Raw genomic sequence first — 21,493 nt, forward strand, 5'->3', positions numbered from 1 at the left:
TTTTTTTTTCTTCACAGAGTCTGGCTCCATCGCCTGGCTAGAGTGCAGTGGCACGATCTCAGCTCACTGCAGCCTCTGCCTCCCAGGTTCAGGTGATGATTGTGCCTCAGCCTCCTAAGTAGCAAGGATTACAGGCATGGCCACCATACCCAGCTAATCTTTGTGTTTTTAGTAGAGAAGGGGTTTTACCATGTTGGCCAGGCTGGTCTCAAACTCCTGGCCTCAAGTGATCCGCCCTCCTCGGCCTCCCAAAGTTCTGGGATTACAGACATGAGCCACCATGCCTGGCCTCAGCTCAACTGTTTACATTAGTATGTCCATACAATGGAATATTATTCAGCAATAAAAAGAAGTGTGCTATCAAGCCACACACACACACCACAGAGGAACTTTAAGTTCATATTGTTAGGTGAAAGAAGCCAATCTGAAAAGGTTACATACTGTGTGATTTCAAATATATGACATTTTGCAAAAATGAAAATGATAAAGGCAGTAAAAACAAAAAGATCTGTGGTTACCAGGGGTTTGGAGAGAGTGGGGAGAGGGATAAAGCAGTGGAGCACAGGGGATGTTTGGGGCAGTGAAACTATTCTGTATGATGTTGTCATGGTGGATTCATGACATTATGTGCTTGTCAAACCCATGAAACACAACACAGAGTCAAAGATGATGCAAACTATGGCCATCAGTTTATAATATGTAGCAATATTGGTTCATCAGTTGGTAACAAATATACCACAATAATGCAACATGTTGATAGGGAAAACTGGAGGGTGGAGGTGAGAGAGGGAGTATGCAGGAACTCTCTGTACTTTGCTTAGTTTTTTTGTAAACCTAAAACTGTTCTTAAAAAAAAAAGAGTATTAGGCCAGGCATGGTGGTTCATGCCTATAATCCCAGCACTTTGGGAGGCCAAGGTGGGCAGATCACTTGAGGCCAGGAGTTTGAGACCAGCCTGGCTAACATGGCGAAACCCCCTTCTCTACTAAAAATACAAAGATTAGCTGGGTATGGTGGCCATGCCTGTAATCCTTGCTACTTAGGAGGCTGAGGCACAATCATCACCTGAACCTGGGAGGCGGAGGCTGCAGTGAGCTGAGAGTGCGCCACTGCTCTGCAGTGACTCTGTCTCAAACACAGTGAGACTCTGTCTCAAAATAATAATAATAATTTTAAATGAAATAAATGGGCTTTTAAAAGCCACAGCTTGTTAACCAGAAGTAACCACTAACAATACATTTTTAATATTTTTTTGTATTCTATTTTTTAAAATACTTATAATCTTACCTTGTTCTTCCATTCCCCTCTAGCCATTATCTGTCTCCATCGGTCAGTCCAAAATATTTATTGAGTGTCTACCATATGTCAGACCCTGAGTAAGTACAAAACGTTCAGGGAAAACAAAATAGACTTGATTCCTACCTTCAGAGTTGGCATCCTAGAGGAGGAGTCACAGAAGTAAACAGGCAATTATAGGAGTCTCTAATTCCTCACCTTTCATTCATTCTTCAGCCTGCTTTATGTATTCAGACTCTGTCCTATCATATTCACTGAAACTATCCTAGCCAAGGTCATGAATGACTACCTTGTTATTAAATCCTGACCCAACTTCTCTGTGGATTTTAGCACTCTTAAACTCCCCTTTTTCTTAAAACTCTCTTGTCCCTTGACTTCCGTTGAATAACAATTTCTTCTTGTTTTTCCTTCTTGTCTGATTGCTTCTTCTCATCTCATTGCATTGGGTGCTGATGTTCCCTCAGGGCTCTATTATTTAACCTCTTCTCCATCTGTATAGTCTACTCATGTAATCTTATATATTTACATGGCTTTAACTACTGCCTATGTGCTGATAACCTCCAAATCCATGTAACCAAGGAAACCTGGATAACTCCCTCCCATCCATGGCCAAAGCTAAAGACATCCTATTAAAAACTATGTTATAGCTATACCACAACAATTCAAGAGTTTCCTCAGTTGCTACCTTCTACCCTCCATTCTGAATCCACTTCCTCTCAGGTGTCATCCTCAGTTTCTGTCCTTTTGTCTAGTACTTGGACTTGCTTTTCAGCATTGTTTGACTGGTTGTCTTGCTTTCAATTTCAGAGTTATCCATGAGTGCTGCCTCTCAGATCATGCTGTTCTGCAACTCTCAGCCAGTCCTGCCTCAGTCCTGAACCCAGACGGGTTCATTGTTCTCAAACATTACTTATCTGAAAGGGGAGATCATAAACTAGCTCATACCTCTTTCCTGAGCTTCAAAACTATATGTACAACTGCCTGCCTTCATTACTACCTGTATGTCTTCAGGATCTCCAATTCAGTCTGTCAAAAAATCTTCTCCTGCTGGGTATTCTATCTCAGTGAATGGTCTCACTGTCTATCCAGGGGCCCAATTAGGGAATTATTCCTAACCCTTCTTCTCTTTTACTCCTTATATCCATGTCCTATCAATTCTAACTCTATATTTTCAAATCCATCCCCTTAATTTAATATTTATTGTCACTACTTCATCATTTATCTTGTGAATCACTAAGTGGTCTCCTAACTGGTCTCCCTGCTTCCATCTTGCTAGTTCCAATATATTCTTCATGCTGCTACCAGAGGACTTTCTCTGACAGGAATCCACATCACTTCTGGTGGAAAATCACTATGACACCTTATTGGTAATGAGATAGTAATGCAGGATCTGGCTCATGCCTTCCTTTCTATCCTTGTCTCTCCTTGCTCACTAGCCTCTAGTTTCAAAGAATGTGTCACTGTAAGGTCTCAGTTCTAGAAAAGCCTTAGGATACATGTGCTGTATAATGGGTCATCTTAAATTGCTGAAACCATGAACTTCCCCGAGCTTATAACTCTATTGTTGGCTAAGTCTAGGGCTTGGTTCTGTACCTGAGCATACCTCCTTGCTGCTCTGACAAACTCCCTCCAAGTAAGATATAGAGAAGAGCCAATATACCTCACTACAAACTTCCTTTTTCCCAACATAGCACCAAGCAACAAAATTGTATCTGTACTTGACATAGTAGGGCCCAGCCCAAGTAACGTCACATATACAGAGAACTGGAGAAAGATCCTTGAGAGTTCTGGTATGAGCTGGAGAAATGTGTTCATAACATTGTACTCCAGAGTGGAGAACAGAAAATCTTAGGGCCAGCTGGGCGCAGTGACTAATGCCTGTAATCCCAGCACTTTGCGGGGGCTGAGGTGGGTGGACCACTTGAGGCCAGGAGTTCGAGACCAGCCTGGCCAACATGGTGAAACTCCATCTGTACTAAAAATACAAAAATTAGTTGGGCGTGGTAGCACACGCCTGTAATTCCAGCTACTTGGGAGGCTGAGGCACAAGAATTGCTTGAACCCAGGAAGTGGAGATTGTGGTGAGCCAAGATTGCACCACTGCACTCCAGCCTGGGTGACTGAGATTCTGTTTCAACAATAACAACAAAACAACAACAACAAAAAAGAAAGAAAAAGAGAAAGAAAGTATTAGGGCCAAGCTGAGCCAGAAAAAAAGTGTTTGCCCAAGGTGGCTACAAGCAGCCTAGCTGAAATGGAGAATCAGAGTCAATGGCTAAAGGAGCCAAGGTCATAGCCAGGAAAATGGTTAGTGACTATGCACAAGATTGAAGGAAGGACTGAAATAGGAACACAAGCAGCAAAGTCAGTGATCATGAGGGTCAGAGGCAGGAAGAATCAGGTATGCTGACAAGTCAAGCAGGAATATAGTCTGTGAACAACAAGCACGTACTGAAGCTTCCTTGTCATGTGGCCTTGCTCTATCTTGCAATATTCTTCCCTAGCCTCCTTTTAACTCTGATGGGGCCAGAGAGGAATAGTGTAACACAATGATACCACTGTATGTAGGACTCTACTCCATACTCAGTTCCCAAAATCAGGCAATGGACAACCAGAAACAATGCTGTTTCCAGACACCACCTACAAATACAGAGCAATTACTCCCTCTGTTTTGATTATCCTCAGGTATGATTATCATAGATTTGGGACCTAGAAGAGCAGAGTTTGAAGACAGCCATTAACCATTCAGAATAGCTGGAGTGAATGAGTCCAAGAGGGGTCTGCCAAGCAGTGCCCAGCTTGTCTCCTGTAGGAAGGATGTTTTCTGGCCCAATCAATAGATGATCCAGGTCAGAGCTACAGGGGCCTTAGAAACCAGCACAGGATCTCCTTCATTTATCTTGCTTTTCCTTGCCATCCTCCTAGGAGTTCTCATCACATTCCAGAAACTGCCTCCAAATTGATCTGAAAAGTATCAAGCTGCTGCTGAGAAGTTTGTTCTGGCTTATGTGTTCCAGAAAGAAAAGGTTGACTTCTCCTACAACAAACTGGCTGATCCTAAGTTTTCATTTTATGACAAGACTTTGGTGGAAGCAGTGAAAAAGGGAGATCACTGGGTGCACTTGTTTTTCCGCTCACTCTCATTGTGTCATACCGTGATGTCAGAAGAAAAAGTAGAAGGTGAGGAGAGGCCTAAGGTAGCTTCATGGACTGAGAATATGTCATGGAGTCTAGGCTGGAGGTAGCGGTGATTTGATATTCTTTGCAATGGCTTAATCTAAGAAAGAACTTTCTATTAGGTAGCTTTGTCTGGCAATGGAATGGATAGTCAAGATAAGTGTTAGCTCCTGTTAATACCAGAGGTATTCAAGTAGAAAACAAACTCTTGGTTTAAAAGAAGATTCATTCATTCAGTAGGAGTCAAACTTGGTGGTGTCTGGGGAGCTTCAGATTATTTTCATTTCTTTTAATTTTTTATGGTGCTCTACATTTTCAGAGAAACCTTTCTGGTAACTAACTATAGAATGATCCCTGAGGCTAAGAGCAGTGGCTCATGCTTATAATCCCAGCATTTTGGAAGGCCAAGGCAGGAGGATTGCTTGAAGCCAGGAGTTTGAGACTAGCCTGGACAACAAAGTGAGATTCCCCCTGTCCACCCCTATCTCTACAAAAAAAATAATTTTAAAATAAATAAAAAATTAGCCTGGTGCCAGGCGCAGTGACTCACGCCTGTAATCCCAGCACTTTGGGAGGCCGAGGCGGGCGGATCATGAGGTCAGGAGATCAAGACCATCCTGACCAACATGGTGAAACCCCCGTCTCTACTAAAAATGCAAAAATTAGCTGGGTGTGGTGGCGCATGCCTGTAATCCCAGCTACTCAGGGAGCTGAGCCAGGAGAATTGCTTAAACCAGGGAGTTGGAGGTTGTAGTGAGCCGAGATAGTGACATTGCACTCCAGCCTGGCAATAGAGCGAGACTCTGTCACAAAAAAAAAAAAAGAAAGAAAGAAAGAAATGACAAGAAAAGAAAAAAAAAAAAGAAAAAAATTAGCCAGCTATGGTGCTGCAGGCCTGTAATCCCACTTACTTGGGAGGCTAAGGCAGGAGGATGGCTTGAGAGTAGGAGTTTGAGGTTGCAATGAGCTATGATCGTGCCACTGCACTCTAGCTTGGGTGGCAGAGAGACCCTATCTCTAGGGAAAAAAAAATTATCCTGAGGAGGGTGGCAGGAAAAAGAAAAAAGAATGGTCCCTGAAAGCGTAGCCATGGGAACTTCTGATCTTGAAGCTCTGTGATGTTCTGCCCTCCAGATCAGCCCCATTATCTCTGACAAGGCCTCCTAAAAGATGAGTTGTCATCCTCTTGTTGCTTCACAATTTGAAGATATCTCCACTATCCTAGTTTTTTTAGTAACCAGATCTGGCTGTGTCATCCATTAATTTATCCAAACCTCTTTAGAAACGATGAATGAGAAATAATTGATTATAAATTAAGGCTTGGCAGGGTGCAGTGGCTCATGCCAGTAGCAGGAGGCTGAGCAGGTGGATTGTATGACTCCAGGAATTCGAGACCAGCCTGGGCAACATAATGAAACTCTGTCTCTACAAAAAGTAAAAAAAAAAAAAAAAAAAAAAAAAAAAAAAAACAGTCAAGCATGTTGTCCCAGCTACTCAGGAGGCTGAGGTGGGCAGATCACCTGAGCCCTGGAAGCAGAAGTTGCAGTGAGCCAAGATCATGCCAGTGCACTTCAGTGTGGGTGATAGAGCAAGACCCTGTCCCAAAAAATAAATTAATTAATTAAGAAGACTTTTTTTCCTTAACAAATAAGAATTTATATAACCAGGCCAGGCGCAGTGGCTCACGCTTGTAATCCCAGCACTTTGGGAGCCTGAGGCGGGCAGATCACAAGGTCCGGAGTTCAAGACCAGCCTGGCCAATATGGTGAAACCCCGTTTCTACCAAAAATACAAAAATTAGCCAGGCATGGTTGCATGCACCTGTAGTCCTAGCTGCTTGGGAGGCTGAGGACAGAAGAATCACTTGAACCCGAGAGGCGGAAGTTGCAGTGAGCCAAGATCGTGCCACTGCACTCCAGCCTGGGTGACAGAGCGAGACTCCATCTCAAATTAAAAAAAAAAAAAAGAATTTAGACAACCAAATGAATCACATCCTTTAAAGTCAATGTACTCTTAATACTACCAGTAGTAACACCCTATATTTGTATATCACTTTACAGTTTTACAAATTGCTTTCATTTGTATTATCTCATATAGTCTTCACATCAGCCCTCCGAGGTAGGCAGAACAAGAAAAATGGAAACTGATGCTAAGGGAGCTTAAGTTACTTGCCTAAAATCCTATAGCTAAGAAGAGCAGAGATAAAAACCCCATGTCACGTTCACCGCATGCTTCTCTGACCTGCTGCTATTCCAACAAGCTGCTATTATTTGAAGCATATTTGGCCTTGGCCTTGTTTACTGCCCCGAGTAACAGAGCAGGAAACACACAAGAAAATAATCTCAATTGTTCAGTAGATATATCTTGTATCTGACCTAAAATTATATTCCCCACCTACCGTATTCACAAGCATAAGACTCTAATGATGCATAACTGTTTTAAAAATCAAATCAACCTTCAGAAGAGAAATAATCTAAAATATACCTCAAGTTGTGATAATATTCTAACAAAGGAGTTGCAGAAATATCTTGAAGAATATCAGATTGAAAGACTGATTCAATAAGGTGAGTCATTTAGCTTCCCAGGGTGACTTTCAAAGATGACAACACTTGCATATATATATATCTATATATATATATATATATATATATATAAACTATATATATAGAGTTTACTAAATCATCAATCTTATTTTCTTACAGCAGTGTTTTTAAAAGCGTGGTTAGTCTTATTCAGGAGCACTTATGCAGGACTACCTGCATGAGAATCACCCAGGAGATTTGTTAAAAATTCATTTTCTTAGGCCCTCCTCCCAGATTTTGTGATTATGGATTCAGTTAAGTTTGGGAGAGATCCAGGAACTAGCATTTTTAACAAGCTTCCTGAGCCATCTTTACTCACTAAAGTCAAAGAATAACTGCCTGTTCAGTTTGTTTGTATACATTGTATGTTCCATATACCTCTGTAAAGTAAGTTGGAAATAATGGAAATGAAGGCCAGGTGTGGTGGCTCATGCCCATAATCTCAGCACTTTGGGATGCCGAGAAGGGAGGATCACTTGAGCCCAGAAGTTCGATACCAGCCTGGGCAACATAGGGAGACCTCATTTAAAAAAAAAAAAAAAAAAAAAAAGCCAGTTGTGGTGCATACCTGTGGTCACAGCTCCTTGGGAGAGCAAGGTGGGAGGATTGCTTGAGCCTGGGAGGTTGAGTCTTCAGTGAGCTGTGATCACACCACTTGCACTCCAGCCTGGGTGACAGAGTGAGACCCTGTCTCAAAAAAATAAAAATAAAAAATTAAAAAATGGAAAGGAGAAAACACTGATATGTTCTATGCAATCTGGCCTTGTAGAGCCAGACTTGTCAGGTAGTTTTAAAGAAACATGCCCCTTTCTGGGCTCTATCTTTATATAAACCACTTAGAAGACAGTGTCACTTCTGGGTGGACTTCAGCTACTCATCTCTGTGAGCTCTGGTTGCCCTCTTCTCTCCTGTCAGGCATGCTGGTGTACCAGGCTCAGTCACCAGATGAAGGTGCCCTGGTCACTGCTGCCAGGAACTTTGGCTTTGTGTTCCGTTCCCGCACGTCTGAGACAGTCATACTGGTCGAAATGGGGAAAACCAGAGTCTACCAACTGCTGACTATTTTGGACTTCAATAATGTGCGCAAGAGGATGTCTGTTATTGGTGGGTGCCCTTCCTAGTTGGCCTTCTCCCCTTCTTAGTCCTTCATACGTATTCACACATTGCCTTTCTTTTTTATCTACACATACATGCTTTCTCCCACTCACATACCTTCTCATAGGTATGTGCCTCAAATACAAACATGCAGCCATCCCTATTTTCTCACATATCCTTTAACTTTTCTCTTACACACATATGTGGGCTTGCTACCATATGCTAAGTCCACACTAAGTCCCTAGTGTTCCTGAGCAGTGGCTTGTCAGCACCCTCAAAGCCACGGAGAGGGCAAAGAATAAATTTATAAAGCCTGAACATGGAATAAGAGATGGGAGCAGACAGTAAGGGAAAATTCATACTGTCTCTCTCAGTTAGTTTGAGCCCCTCATACTAAAAAGGAAGGTCATTTTTCACCCGTGGCATTACTAGATATGAGCCTTGGTCTGGGACTTGGGCATACTAAATGTGATTCTACATCAGACTCTTCCATGGGTAACACTGAACCCATGGAAGAACTGGTTCTGTAAGTTCCTCTCTCACTTTTAGCAGCCCTCGCCACATCATTTATCCTGTGTGACCACTCACTGAGTACTTAGCCTCCATTAAAGGGAGAAACAGTATCATGGGGAATAGCCTCCTATTATCCCTCATTGGCTCAGATAAGTTATAATAAGGGACTGATATAGTTACTTTGCTTAATTTGCTTATCTTTAGTGCGGACACCTGAAGATCGGATAATGTTGTTTTGCAAGGGTGCAGACACCATCATCTGTGAACTGCTTCATCCATCCTGTAGTTCCCTCTGTGATGTGACCATGGAACATTTAGATGTAAGTGTTTAGGCTGCAGGAGAAGGAAGGTGCGGGTAGTTCTCTGTATCTGGATATGTAGCCACGTATGTGTCCCTGGGCCATCGTGTTTCTATATGGCTGTATAATGATGTATGTGTCTCTTTAATTGGTAGAAGAGTAAAACTATCTTATTTTGTGGGATTTTCGCCGACCACATTGCCAACTTCTATATCAAAGAGTTGAGTGCGACAGTTCCCCAGAGGCATGATGAGGATTGTGTCCATGGGAGTATTACAACAATCAGAATAGTTCTCTGGTTCTTGATTCAGGAGTTTCCATAGTCTGACCTGGAGTTTGCTTCAGAATAGGACCTGTTGTCTCTTTCTCTTGCCTGATTGCCCTGGCCAGAACTTCCAATACTATGTCGAATAGGAATAGTGAGAGAGGGCATCCTTGTCTTGTGCCAGTTTTCAAAGGGAATGCTTCTAGCTTTTGCCCATTCAGTATGATATTGGCTGTGGGTTTGTCACAGATAGCTCTTACTATTTTGAGATACATTCCATCAGTACCTAATTTATTGAGAGTTTTTGGCATGAAGGGGTATTGAATTTTATTGAAGGCCTTTTCTGCATCCATTGAGATAATCATGTGGTTTGCTTTTGTCATTGGTTCTGTTTATGTGATGGATTACATTTATTGATTTGCATATGTAGAACCAGCCTTGCATCCCAGGGATGAAGCCGACTTGATCGTGGTGGATAAGCTTTTTGATGTGCTGCTGGATTCTGTTTGCCAGTATTTTCTTGAGGATTTTCACATCGGTATTCAAATAGGAAGAGAGGAAGTCAAATTGTCTCCATTTCCAGATGACATGATTGTATATTTAGAAAACCCCATTGTCTCAGCCGAAAATCTCCTTAAGCTGATAAGCAACTTCAGCAAAGTCTCAGGATACAAAATCAATGTGCAAAAATCACAAGCATTCCTATACACCAATAACAGAGAACTAAATCATGAGTGAACTCCCATTCACGATTGCTGCAAAGAGAATAAAATACCTAGGAATACAACTTACAAGGGATGTGAAGGACCTCTTCAAGAACTACAAACCACTTTTCAAGGAAATAAGAGAGGACACACACAAATGGAAAAACATTCCATGCTCATGGATAGGAAGAATCAATATTGTGAAAATGGCCATACTGCCCAAATTAATTTATAGATTCAGTGCTATCCCCATCAAGCTACCATTGACTTTCTTCACAGAATTAGAAAAAAAAAAAAAAAAAAAAACTACTTTAAATTTCATATGGAACCAAAAAGGAGCCTGTATAGCCAAGACAATCCTAAGCAAAAAGAACAAAGCTGGAGGCATCACACTACCTGACTTCAAATTACACTACAAGGCTACAGTAACCAAAACAGCATGGTACTGGTACCAAAACAAATATATAGACCAATGGAACAGAACAGAGGCCTCAGAAATAATGGCACACATCTACAACCATCTGATCTTTGACAAACCTGACAAAAACAAGCAATGGGGAAAGGATTCTCTATTTAATAAATGGTGTTGGGAAAACTGGCTAGCCATATGCAGAAAACAGAAACTGGACCCCTTCCTAACACCTTATACAAAAATCAACTCAAGATGGATTAAAGACTTAAATGTAAGACCTAAAACCATAAAAACCCTACAAGAAAACCTAGGCAATACCCTTCAGGACATAGGCATGGGCAAAGACTTCATGACTAAAACACCAAAAGCAATGGCAACAAAAGTCAAAATTGATAAATGGGATCTAATTAAACTAAAGAGCTTCTGCACAGCAAAAGAAACTATCATCAGAGTGAACAGGCAACCTACAGAATGGGAGAAAATTTTTTGCAATCTATCCATCTGACAAAGGATTAATATCCAGAATCTGTAAGGAACTTAAACAAATTTACAAGAAGAAAACAACCCCATCAAAAAGTAGGCAAAGGATATGAACAGATGCTTCTCAAAAGAAGACATTTATGTGGCCAACAAACATATGAAAAAAAGCTTATCATCACTGGTCATCAGAGAAATGCAAATCAAAACCACAATAAGATACCATCTCACGCCAGTTAGAATGGCAATCATTAGGCTGGGGGCAGTGGCTCACGCCTGTAATCCCAGCACTTTGGGAGGCTGAGGTGGGTGGATCAGAGGTCAGGAGATCGAGATCATCTTGGCTAACATGGTGAAACCCCGTCTCTACTAAAAATACACAAAACTAGCTGGGCGTGGTGGCGGGCGCCTGTAGTCCCAGCTACTCGGGAGGCAGGAGAATGGTGTGAACCCAGGAGGCAGAGCTTGCAGTGAGCCAAGATCGCGCCACTGCACTCCAGCCTGGGCGACAGAGCAAGACTCCATCTCAAAAAAACAAAACAAAACAAAAAAAAGAATGGCGATCATTAAAAAGTCAGGAAACAACAGATGCTAGAGAGGATATGGAGAAATAAGAACACTTTTACACTGTTGGTGTGAGTGTAAATTAGTTCAGCCATTGTGGAAGATAGTGTGGTGATTCCTCAAGGATCTAGAACCAGAAATACCATTTGACCAAGCAGTCCCATTACTAGGTATATACCCAAATGATTATAAATGATTCTACTATAAAGACACATGCACACGTATGTTTATTGCAGCACTATTCACAATAACAGAGACTTGGAACCAACCCAAATGCCCATCAGTGATAGACTGGATAAAGAAAATGTGACACATATACACCATGGAATACTATGCAGCCATAAAAAATGATGAGTTAATGTCCTTTGCGGGAACAAGGATGAAGCTGGAAATCATCATTCTTAGCAAACTAACACAGGAACAGAAAACCAAACACCGCACTCACAAGTGGGAGTTGAACAATGAGAACACATGGACACAGGAAGGGGAACATAACACACCAGGGCCTGTTGGGGTGGGGGACTAGAGGAAGGATAGCATTAGGAGAAATACCTAATGTAGATGACAGGTTGATGGGTGCAGCAAACCACCATGGCACGTGTATACCTATGTAACAAACCTGCACATTCTGCACATATATCCCAGAACTTAAAGTATAATAATAATAATAGTAATAATAATAAAAAGAATAGGACCTGTTGTTATGGGAGGCCCTACCCCCCCAGGCATGATGAGAACAGACTACCTAGAATAGAAAACATCAGGCCTGGACTGTTCGATACCTCTCTCTGTTGTCTACAGGATTGGAATCATCAAAGGCACCTTCTCTACCCTACCCTACCTTACTTCTACACTCTAGGATTTGGGATGTATCAAAAAAGAGAGTAGCTCCAGCTGTCTGGCACAAGAAAGGAAAACCAGATCCATACTCTTTGAGGTTTTCACCTCTAAATCTGTATATGTAAAGGGTTGGGGGACTAGGGAGAGAACAAGGGACAGAATAAGAATGAAGATAGATCACAAAAATGTTTGATAAATCAGAGAATATGCTATTTTATTAAGTCACCTCAACTTGACTCTCCATTAACACACAGCCAGAAGCCAGAGAACAAATGGCCAATAAGCTCATGAAGAGCTATTCAACATCGTTAGTCATTAGAGAAATACAAAAATCAAACCCACAAAATCCACTTTACACCCACTAGGATGGCTAAAATCAAATATTTGAAGGAAAAAGAAAGATAACCAGACAATAATAAGCATTGACAAGGATGCAGAGAAATTGTAACCCCTCTACATTGCTGATGGGAAAGTAAAATAGCACAGCCATTTTGGAAAACAGTCTGGCATTTCCTTAAAAAGTTAAGCATAAAGTGATCATATAACCTAGCAATTCCACTCCAAGGTATATTTCCTAGAGAAATAAAAATATACACCCATACAAAAACATGTACACAGGTGGAGGGATGGGAGCAAGATGGATAAATAGAATCCTTCACTGATCATTTTCCCCACAGGAACACCGTATTTGACAACTATCTACATTAAAAAATCACCCTCAAAGAACCAAAAACAGAGGAGCAATCAGAGTATCTGATGTTAACTTCGTATCACTGAAAGGTGTACCGAAGAGGGTAGGAAAGACAGTCTTGAATCACTAGCATCAGCCCTCCTGCATCCCCTAGCAGTGGCCACATTGTGCAGAGTATCTGTGAATTTGGGGGAGGGAGAGTGCAGCAATTATGGGAACTCAGTGCTGCCAACACCAGTCAAAACACAACCAGTGCCCACAGAGGGAGCATTTAGACTAGCCCTAGCCAGAGGGGAATCACCCATCCCAACAGTCAGAACTTAAGTTTCTGGCTGGGCACGGTGGCTCACGCCTGTAATCCCAACACTTTGGGAGGCCAAGGTGGGCAGATCACCTGAGGTCTGGAGTTTGAGACCAGTCTGACCACCATGGAGAAACCTATCTCTACTAAAAATACAAAAAATTAGCCAGACGTGGTGGTGCATGCCTGTAATTCCAGCTACTTGGGAGGCTGAGGTAGGAGATTTGCTTCAACCCGGGAGGTGGAGGTAGCAGTGACCTGAGACAGTGCCATTGCACTCCAGCCTGGGCAACAAGAGCGAAACTCTGTCTCAAAAAAAGACCTTGAGTTTCTGCAAGCTTCACCGTCACAGGTTAAAGTGCTCTTGGGTTCTAAATAAACTTGACAGGCTGTCAAGGCCACAAGAACTGCAACTCCTAGCCAAGTCCTACTCCTGTACTGGGTTCAGAGCCACTGGACTTGGAGGGTCATGAGACCCAGTGAGACACTAGTCTGAGTGGCTAAGGGAGTGCCACCCCTACCCCAACCCCAGGCAGCACAACACATACCTGCAAAAGAGACCCCTTCCTTCCATTTGAGGAGAGGAAAGGGAATAATAAAAAGGATTTTGTTTTGCAACTTGGACACCAGCTCAGCCACAGTAGGACAGGGCACTAGGCAAAGTCATGAGGCCCCCATTCCAGGCCCTAGCTCTTAGGTGAGATTTTTAGACATGCCCTGGGCCAAAGGGAACCCACTACCTTGAAGGGGACCCAATCCTGGCAGAATTTATCACCTCCAGACCTAAGAGCCCTAGGGTCCTGAATAATCAATAGCACTAACCAGGTAATACATGCAATGGGCCTTGGGTGAGACTGTGAGATGTGCTGGCTTCAGGTGTCACTCAGCATATTCACACTGTAGTGACTACAAGGAGAGACCCCTTCTATTTGAAAAAAGGAGAGGGAAAAATAAAGAGGACTTTATCTTGCAGCTCAGCTACCAGCTTGGCTACAGTACAAGCAGGCTCCAGGGGCCCCCAATTCCAAGCGTTGGCTCTTAGATGGCATTTATAAACCTACCCTTGGCCAGAAGATAGCCCATTGCCCTGAAGGGGGAGTTCCAAGCCTGGAAGCATTTACCACAGGCTGATTGAAGAACTTTTGGGCCTTAAGTGAACATCATCAGTACCCTGGCAGTACTCCCCATAAGCCTGTCATGATGGTGGACACAGGGAGAAACTCCACTACCTGGGAAAAAGGGAGAGAAGGGAGGGAAAAGTGGGAAAAACCATTGTCTTGTGGTTTCAATGCCAACTTAACTGCAGTGGAATAAAGTACCAAGTGGATTTTTTGGGTTTATGACTCTGGGTCCTGGATCCCAAATGACATCTCTGGACCAGGCTGGAGCCTTGGAGAATCACCACCCTGAAGTGAAGGACACAAGAGTGACTGGGTTCACCACCTGCTGATTGTAGAGCTCTAGGCCCTTGAGTGAACATAGGTGGTAACCAGGTAGTGGTTACAGAGGGCATTGGGCAAGACCCAGAGTTGTGCTAGCTTCAGGTCTGAGCCACCACAGTCACAGTGGTGGTCACAGGGTTGCTTGTGTCCCAGCTTGAGGCAGTTCAGCATAGAGAGAGAGAGACTCCATTTGGTTGGGAGAATATAAAGGAAGAAAATAAGAGTCTTTGCCTAGTAATCCAGATAATTCTTCCAGATTTTATCCAAGACCACCATCTTATCTAAGACCACTTTTACCACTACAAGTCTGCAAAAATGACAGTGTTCCTGGGCTTGGGGTGCCTCCTAATGCAGACACGACTTAGATCACAACACCCAAGTCCCTAGCATCACATTGAATGGAGAAAAACTGAAAGTCTTTCCTCCAAGATCTGGAACACAACAAGGATACCCACTTTCAGCACTGTTATTCAGTATAGTACTGGAAGTCCTAGCTAGAGCAATCAGACAACAGAAAGTAATAAAGGACACCCAAATTGGAAAGGAAGAAGTCAAATTACCCTTGTTTGCAGTTGATATGATCTTATATTTGGAAAAACCTAAAGATTCCACCAAAAAAACTGTTAGAACTGATAAGCAAATTCAGTAATGTTGCAGGATGCATACTCAATATACAAAAATCAATAGCATTTCTATATGCCAACAGCAAGCAATCTGAAAAAGATATCAAGAAAGTAATCCCATTTACAGTAGCTACAGGGAGAATTAAATACCTCAGAATTAACTTTACCAAAGAAGTGAAAGATCTCTACAATGAAAACTATAAAACATTGATGAAATAAATTGAAGAGGACACAAAAAAATTAAAAGATACTCCACGAGTTGGAAGAGTAAATATTGTTAAAATGTCCGTACTACCCAAAGCAATCTACAGATTCAGCGCAATCCCTATCAAAATATCAATGACATCCTTCACAGAAATAGAAAAAACAATCCTAAAATTTATATGGAACCATAAAAGACCCAGAATAGCCAAAGCTATCCTGAGCAAAAATAACAAAACTGGAGGAATCACATTACCTGAGTTTAAATTATACTATAGAGCTATAGTAACCAAAACAGTATGGCAATGGCATAAAAACAGACACATAGACCAATGTAACAGAATAGAGAACCCAGAAACAAATTCATACACCTACAGTAAACTAATTTTAGACATAGTTGCCAAGAACATACCCTGGGGAAAAGACAGTCTCGTCAATAAATGATGCTGGGAAAACAATATTATTCATATGCAGAATAATTAAACTAGGACAGGCATTGTGGCTCATGCCTGTAATCCCAACACTTTGGGAAGTCGAGGCAGGAAGATCACTTGAGCCCAGGAGCTCGAGACCAGCCTGGGCAACAAAGCACAACCCTGACTCTATTTTTCAAAGTAAATTAAAAAAAAATTTAAAGGAGAATGAAAACAGACCCCTATGTCTCACCATAAATATCAAATCAAAATAGATTAACGACTTGAATCTAAGACCTCAAATTATGTAACTACTAAATGAAAACACTGGGGAAACTCTCCAGCACATTGGTCTGGGCAAAAAATATATTCAGTAAAAGCCCACAAGCACAGGCAATCAAAGCAAAAATGGACAAATGGGATCACATTAAGTTTAAAAGCTCTGCACAGCAAAGGAAACAATCAACAAAGTAAAGAGACAACCCACAGAATGGAAGAAAATATCTGCAAACTACTCATCTGACAAAGGATTAATAACCAGAATATATAAGGAACTCAAACAACTCTATAGGAAAAAAAAACTAATAATCCGATTTAACAATAGGCAAAAGATCTGAAGAGACATTTCTCAAAAGAAGACATGCAAATAATAAACAGGCATATAAAAAGGTGCTCAACATCATTGATCATCACAGAAATGCAAATCAAAATTACAATGAAATATCATCTCACCCCAGTTAAAATGGCTTTTATCCAAAAGACAGGCAATAACAAATGTTAGCTAGGATATGGATAAAAGAGAATCTTTGTACACTGCTGTTGGGAATGTAAATTAGTACAGACACTATGGAGAACAGTTTGGTGTTTCCTCAAAAAACTGAAAATAGAGCTACCATATGATCTAGAAATCCCACTGGTAGGTATATACCCAAAAGAAAGGAAACCAGTGTGTTGAATAGATATTGTCACTTCCATGTTTACTGCAGCAATATTCACAATAGCCAAGATTTGGAGGCAAAAAGTTAAGTGTCCATCAACAGACAAATGAATAAATAAAATGTGACACATATACACAAGGAGTACTATTCAGTTATAAAAAAAGAATGAGATCCTGTCATTTGCAACAACATGGATGGAACTGGAGATCATTATGTTATTAATAAGTGAAATAAGCCAGGCACAGAAAGGCGAACTTTGCATGTTCTCAATTAGTTGGAGCTAAAAATTAAAACAATTGAACTCATGGAGACAGAGAGTAGAATGATGGTTACCAGAGGCTGGGAAGAGTAGTGGGGCAGAGGGAGGGAAGTGAGGATGGCAAATGGGTATTGAAAAATAGAAAGAATGAATAAGATCTAGTATTTGGTGGCACAACAGGGTGACTATAGTTAATAATTTAATTGTACATTTTTAAGTAACTAAAAGAGTATAATTGGATTGTTTGTAACACAAACGATAAATGCTTGAGGTGATAGATACCCCATTTACCCTGATGTGATGATTATATGCCTATATCAAAATATCGCATATTTCCCGTAAATATATACACCTACTATGTACCCACAAAAATTAAAAATTAAAAAAAAAGTGTACCCAAATATTCTAAGCTGCATTGTTCATAATGGCCAAAAAAGTGACACAACCCTAATGTCCATCAACAGATGATTGGATAAATAAAATGTGGTTTATCTGTACAATGGAATGTTATTTGGCAATAAAAACGAGTGAAGTACTGATAAATGCTACAGCAGAGATGAACCTTGAAAACATTCTGCTATGTGAAGAAGCCAGTCACAAAAGGCCACAAAGATTCCATGTATATGAAATGTCCAGATTAGGCAAATCTATAGAATCAGAAAGTAAATTAGTGGCCATCATAGGGCTAGGGGAAAATGGAATGGGGAATGACTGCTAATGGATACAGGGTTTCAGCTTGGGATAATTAAAATATTCTGAATTAGACATTAGTAATGGGTGCACGAACTTTGTGAATAGACTTTTAAAAGGCCATTGACTTGTATACTTTAAAAGGATGAAATTTATAGTATATGAATTGTATCTCAAGTTTTTTTTTTTTAAGTCAGTGAAATGTCCCACACAAGACAGCTCTTATGCCTTATACTGGTTCCCAGAGGCCATAGTATTTTTTATGGACTAGACTTTTATCTTTTAACCTTTCAGAACATGTGAATTAGGGTACCTTTTCTGAAAGCATTTCCACAGACTAGCCTCAAAGGAAGACAGAAAACTGTTTCAGATCTTTTGACATGCTTCCTGCTTACCATCCTCAACAGACACTTACAGTGAAGCCTGACTATACTACAGTGTATTCACCACTGATGGCAAATCTGTAAGAGTCAAGCTCTAACAACCCACTTACGCAAAAGCAGAACTCCAGGCCCTCTGAGACAGGGATCAGCAAACAGGTCATGCACATACAGGTAGCGGGCAGAATTTGGCTCTCAGGCCCTAGTTTGCCTCATACCAGCACTAAGAGAAAAAACACACAAGTAGGGATAAAAGATAATGTTAACACATACCACAAAGTTATTTGTTGAATGGATTAATTAAATTGTCATTGTATTGTTAAGCTTGTCAAGTTATTTTATCTGTGTCCTATACAAAACCAGTTTCTGCCACTGTCACTTCCTTCTTAGAAACTCTCCTGAAATCTTTTCTGGGGCTTCCTAGACTGCCAACATCATAGAGGTTTAAGAGATGACATTCCATCCATATATTCTTATGTTAATTTCACCTGACAGCTAGCATCAGACACTTCGGCGTTACACAGGGAACTGAGAGTAAATTCTGTTTCTCTTGCTCTTATAATGCCAAAGTGAATTAGTTTGCCACTCACTATAGCAATGATCGTGTAGAATTGTTGTCATGTGCAGTTCTCGATATTCAAAATCTGTTTCTAACCCACCCTTAGATGGATATGAATTCTGCCCTAAACCACCCACACTCTTACCCAGCCCTCCTATGACCAAGAGTTTATTCCTGCAAGATGGTTAGCTATGGTTAGTTAGGATATGTCAGTGGCTAAGGAGCAAAATGATGCTAACTCACCCAAAGAGCATTTCAGTGGTGCCCTCATTAACTTGCCGGCTATGGCTAATCAACTGAACCAACCAACTATAGACAAATACACAAGTATGTGCTGTGTAAGATACCCAATGAATATTTGAGGAAGGAAGGGAGAGAGGAAAATGGAAGTGAATGTGTGCTTGTAAAAACTAGTAACACCTTTGATTATTTTTTATAACAACTGCTTCTTTTTACTTTATTATTCCCTTCATTCTCATATCATAGTCATCATTATCCTCTCTGTAGAGGGTACATTATCATCCCAATTTTACAAGTAAGAGATCTAGACTTGGTTTTTCCCAGAGTCACACAGCAAATTACCTAACCACAAGTAAAAGCTAGAACCTTCTATCCTTCAGAATTACTCTCAACCTTCCAGCTATGCTGGCCCCCATCTTTGGGACGTTTTGCTGAAAAAGCACATCAGTTGCTTTCTGCTTAGGCTAGGAACTAGCCCCATGTTACTAATTATTAAACCCTATTTTGTAGGCAAATGAAGCCTGTGGGGTCTGCCGCTCCCTTAACTCAGCCTTAACCCAGCCCAGGCCCACTCAGCGCACACACGTGTATGTCTTCCAGGATTATGCCAGTGAAGGCCTTCGCACCCTAATGGTGGCCTACCGAGAGTTGGATGAAGCATTCTTTCAGGACTGGAGCAAGAGGCATAATGAAGCCTGCTTGTCTTTGGAGAATCGGGAAAGCAGATTATCAAGTATCTATGAAGAAGTCGAAAAAGACTTGATGGTTAGTGAGGAAGCCAGGGATAGACTGGGGGCAGTGATGGGGCCTGGCAGTCAGCAGACTGAGCAAGGGTTCTGAAAGTGGCTCCCAGAGGATTGACAGATGCAGGCTCTCTCCGGGAGGAAAGATAGGAAGTCTTGGCAGGCGAGCCCCATAGCTTTGTGCCAGGGAGGCTGGATACTGGACTCCCAGCTGATTCAGTGTATCCTGGACCTTCTCAATCCATAATGGAAGAATGCACTGGTTGTAATTTTTAATCTTTCTGGCAGTGTTTCTAATTCCAAAGCTGTTCACAGAAGCTAAGTAATCTAGTTGAAAAGCTGTGTGTGTTGTGAGGCAAAATGTGCTGATTTTTATACCACTGAGATCCTCACTCCAGGACAGAGCCGGCTCACTAAAGAGAGTACTGAGGTGCCAGTTCAGTCATTGGGTAGCACTAAATTAAAAATAATTAATTATTTTTAATAAAAGGGGAAAAGCCTCTTACCCTTTTCCTCATTCACTGATACATCTTTTCAAAGCTGTTAGGGGTCACAGCCATAGAAGACAAGCTACAAGATGGAGTACCTGAGACAATCATCATCCTGAACAAAGCCAAAATTAGACTATGGGTTTTAACTGGTGATAAGCAAGGTAAAACCCCTAGACTGACTGATCCTCTTCCCTATCCACCTTAGCCATTTCTTTTCTTCCTCTTTCCTTTTTTTCTTAGCCATTTTTTGACAAGTATCTTGTAAGTCAAATCAAGTCCTTAGAGGACACCTTTATTCTCAATCTTGTATACAATTTGCTGAGTATATACTTTATGCCAGATGATATATTAGTCATTGAAGACAGATGAATCAATCAGACATGACCTGTCACCCAGGAACTCACAAGCTAAACTTTAAAATTGTCTTTGACTGTATTCTATTGTCCCATAGAATCACTCTCCTACTATATTCCACAAATTTGTCTGAAAATCCTCCTATGTTACCCTCCCAGTTCAACCTCATTTTCTGTTGGCTGTACTTAGACAAACTTCTGAACTCATCTGTCTCTTGCCCTTATTAATTTCAGTACAGCCAACATACAACCATCAGTTTAATCTTCCTCAAATATACTAATTTTATGATGTTACTCCTCTGTTCAGGGACCTACAGTGACTCCATGTTGTAAAGGTTGAACTCCTCTATCTGGCCTTCAAGACTTTGATAATCTATTGCTCTTCACATCCTTATCTGCATCCTAATGTTACCATTATCTTAAATATGCCCCACAAAGAAACCAATTCCTACTCTAGGGTCTTGGTTTGGGTTGTTTCCCCACTTAAAATGCCTTTTCCTTCAAGTCTTATTCATCCTCCAAGGACTTCCTTCAAGAAAGTTTCTGTGACAATTGCAATCTCTCCTCTGAATTCTGATACCACGTGTAGCCAGGATTCAGGGCTTGATTTTTTTCTTAGTATGAATTTATTCCAAATTCCAGACTATTTTATGGGGGCATAATATCTAGCATAGAGATGGGCACAGTGCTGTTCAAAGAAACACATCCTGATTGCCTGGAGAGGTAGATAAAGACTGAAATTGTTCTAAGAAATAGGGTAAGGCTTTCTAGAGAAGGCCAGAATGACCGTAGTTATTGATAAGTAACCCACAAGTCTGTACAGGTAGACAATCATCTGTGGATGTTTGAACATGATCTCCACTGATTCTTTAAAAATGCACTTTGATTGCATCCATGGCAAATGTGGATGAATGGGCTCTGCAGCCCAATATTAGAGCCTGTGTA

General features: G+C 41.2%; 1 protein-coding gene across 1 annotated transcript in view; it reads left to right on the forward strand.

Moving 5' to 3' along the window:
• The window catches only part of LOC103219230 (phospholipid-transporting ATPase FetA-like), a 109,800-nt gene that overhangs the window by 78,696 nt on the left and 9,611 nt on the right, over positions 1-21,493 (forward strand). Inside the window, exons 14-18 of the mRNA XM_073022226.1 lie at positions 4,314-4,476; positions 7,971-8,159; positions 8,868-8,983; positions 19,562-19,726; positions 20,245-20,356. Of these exons, the coding sequence (XP_072878327.1) occupies positions 4,314-4,476; positions 7,971-8,159; positions 8,868-8,983; positions 19,562-19,726; positions 20,245-20,356 (745 nt within the window). The remainder of the gene's footprint in view (positions 1-4,313; positions 4,477-7,970; positions 8,160-8,867; positions 8,984-19,561; positions 19,727-20,244; positions 20,357-21,493) is intronic.

The sequence above is a fragment of the Chlorocebus sabaeus genome, chromosome 12 (genome assembly GCF_047675955.1).
Source record: "Chlorocebus sabaeus isolate Y175 chromosome 12, mChlSab1.0.hap1, whole genome shotgun sequence".
Taxonomy (NCBI): Eukaryota; Metazoa; Chordata; class Mammalia; order Primates; family Cercopithecidae; genus Chlorocebus; species Chlorocebus sabaeus.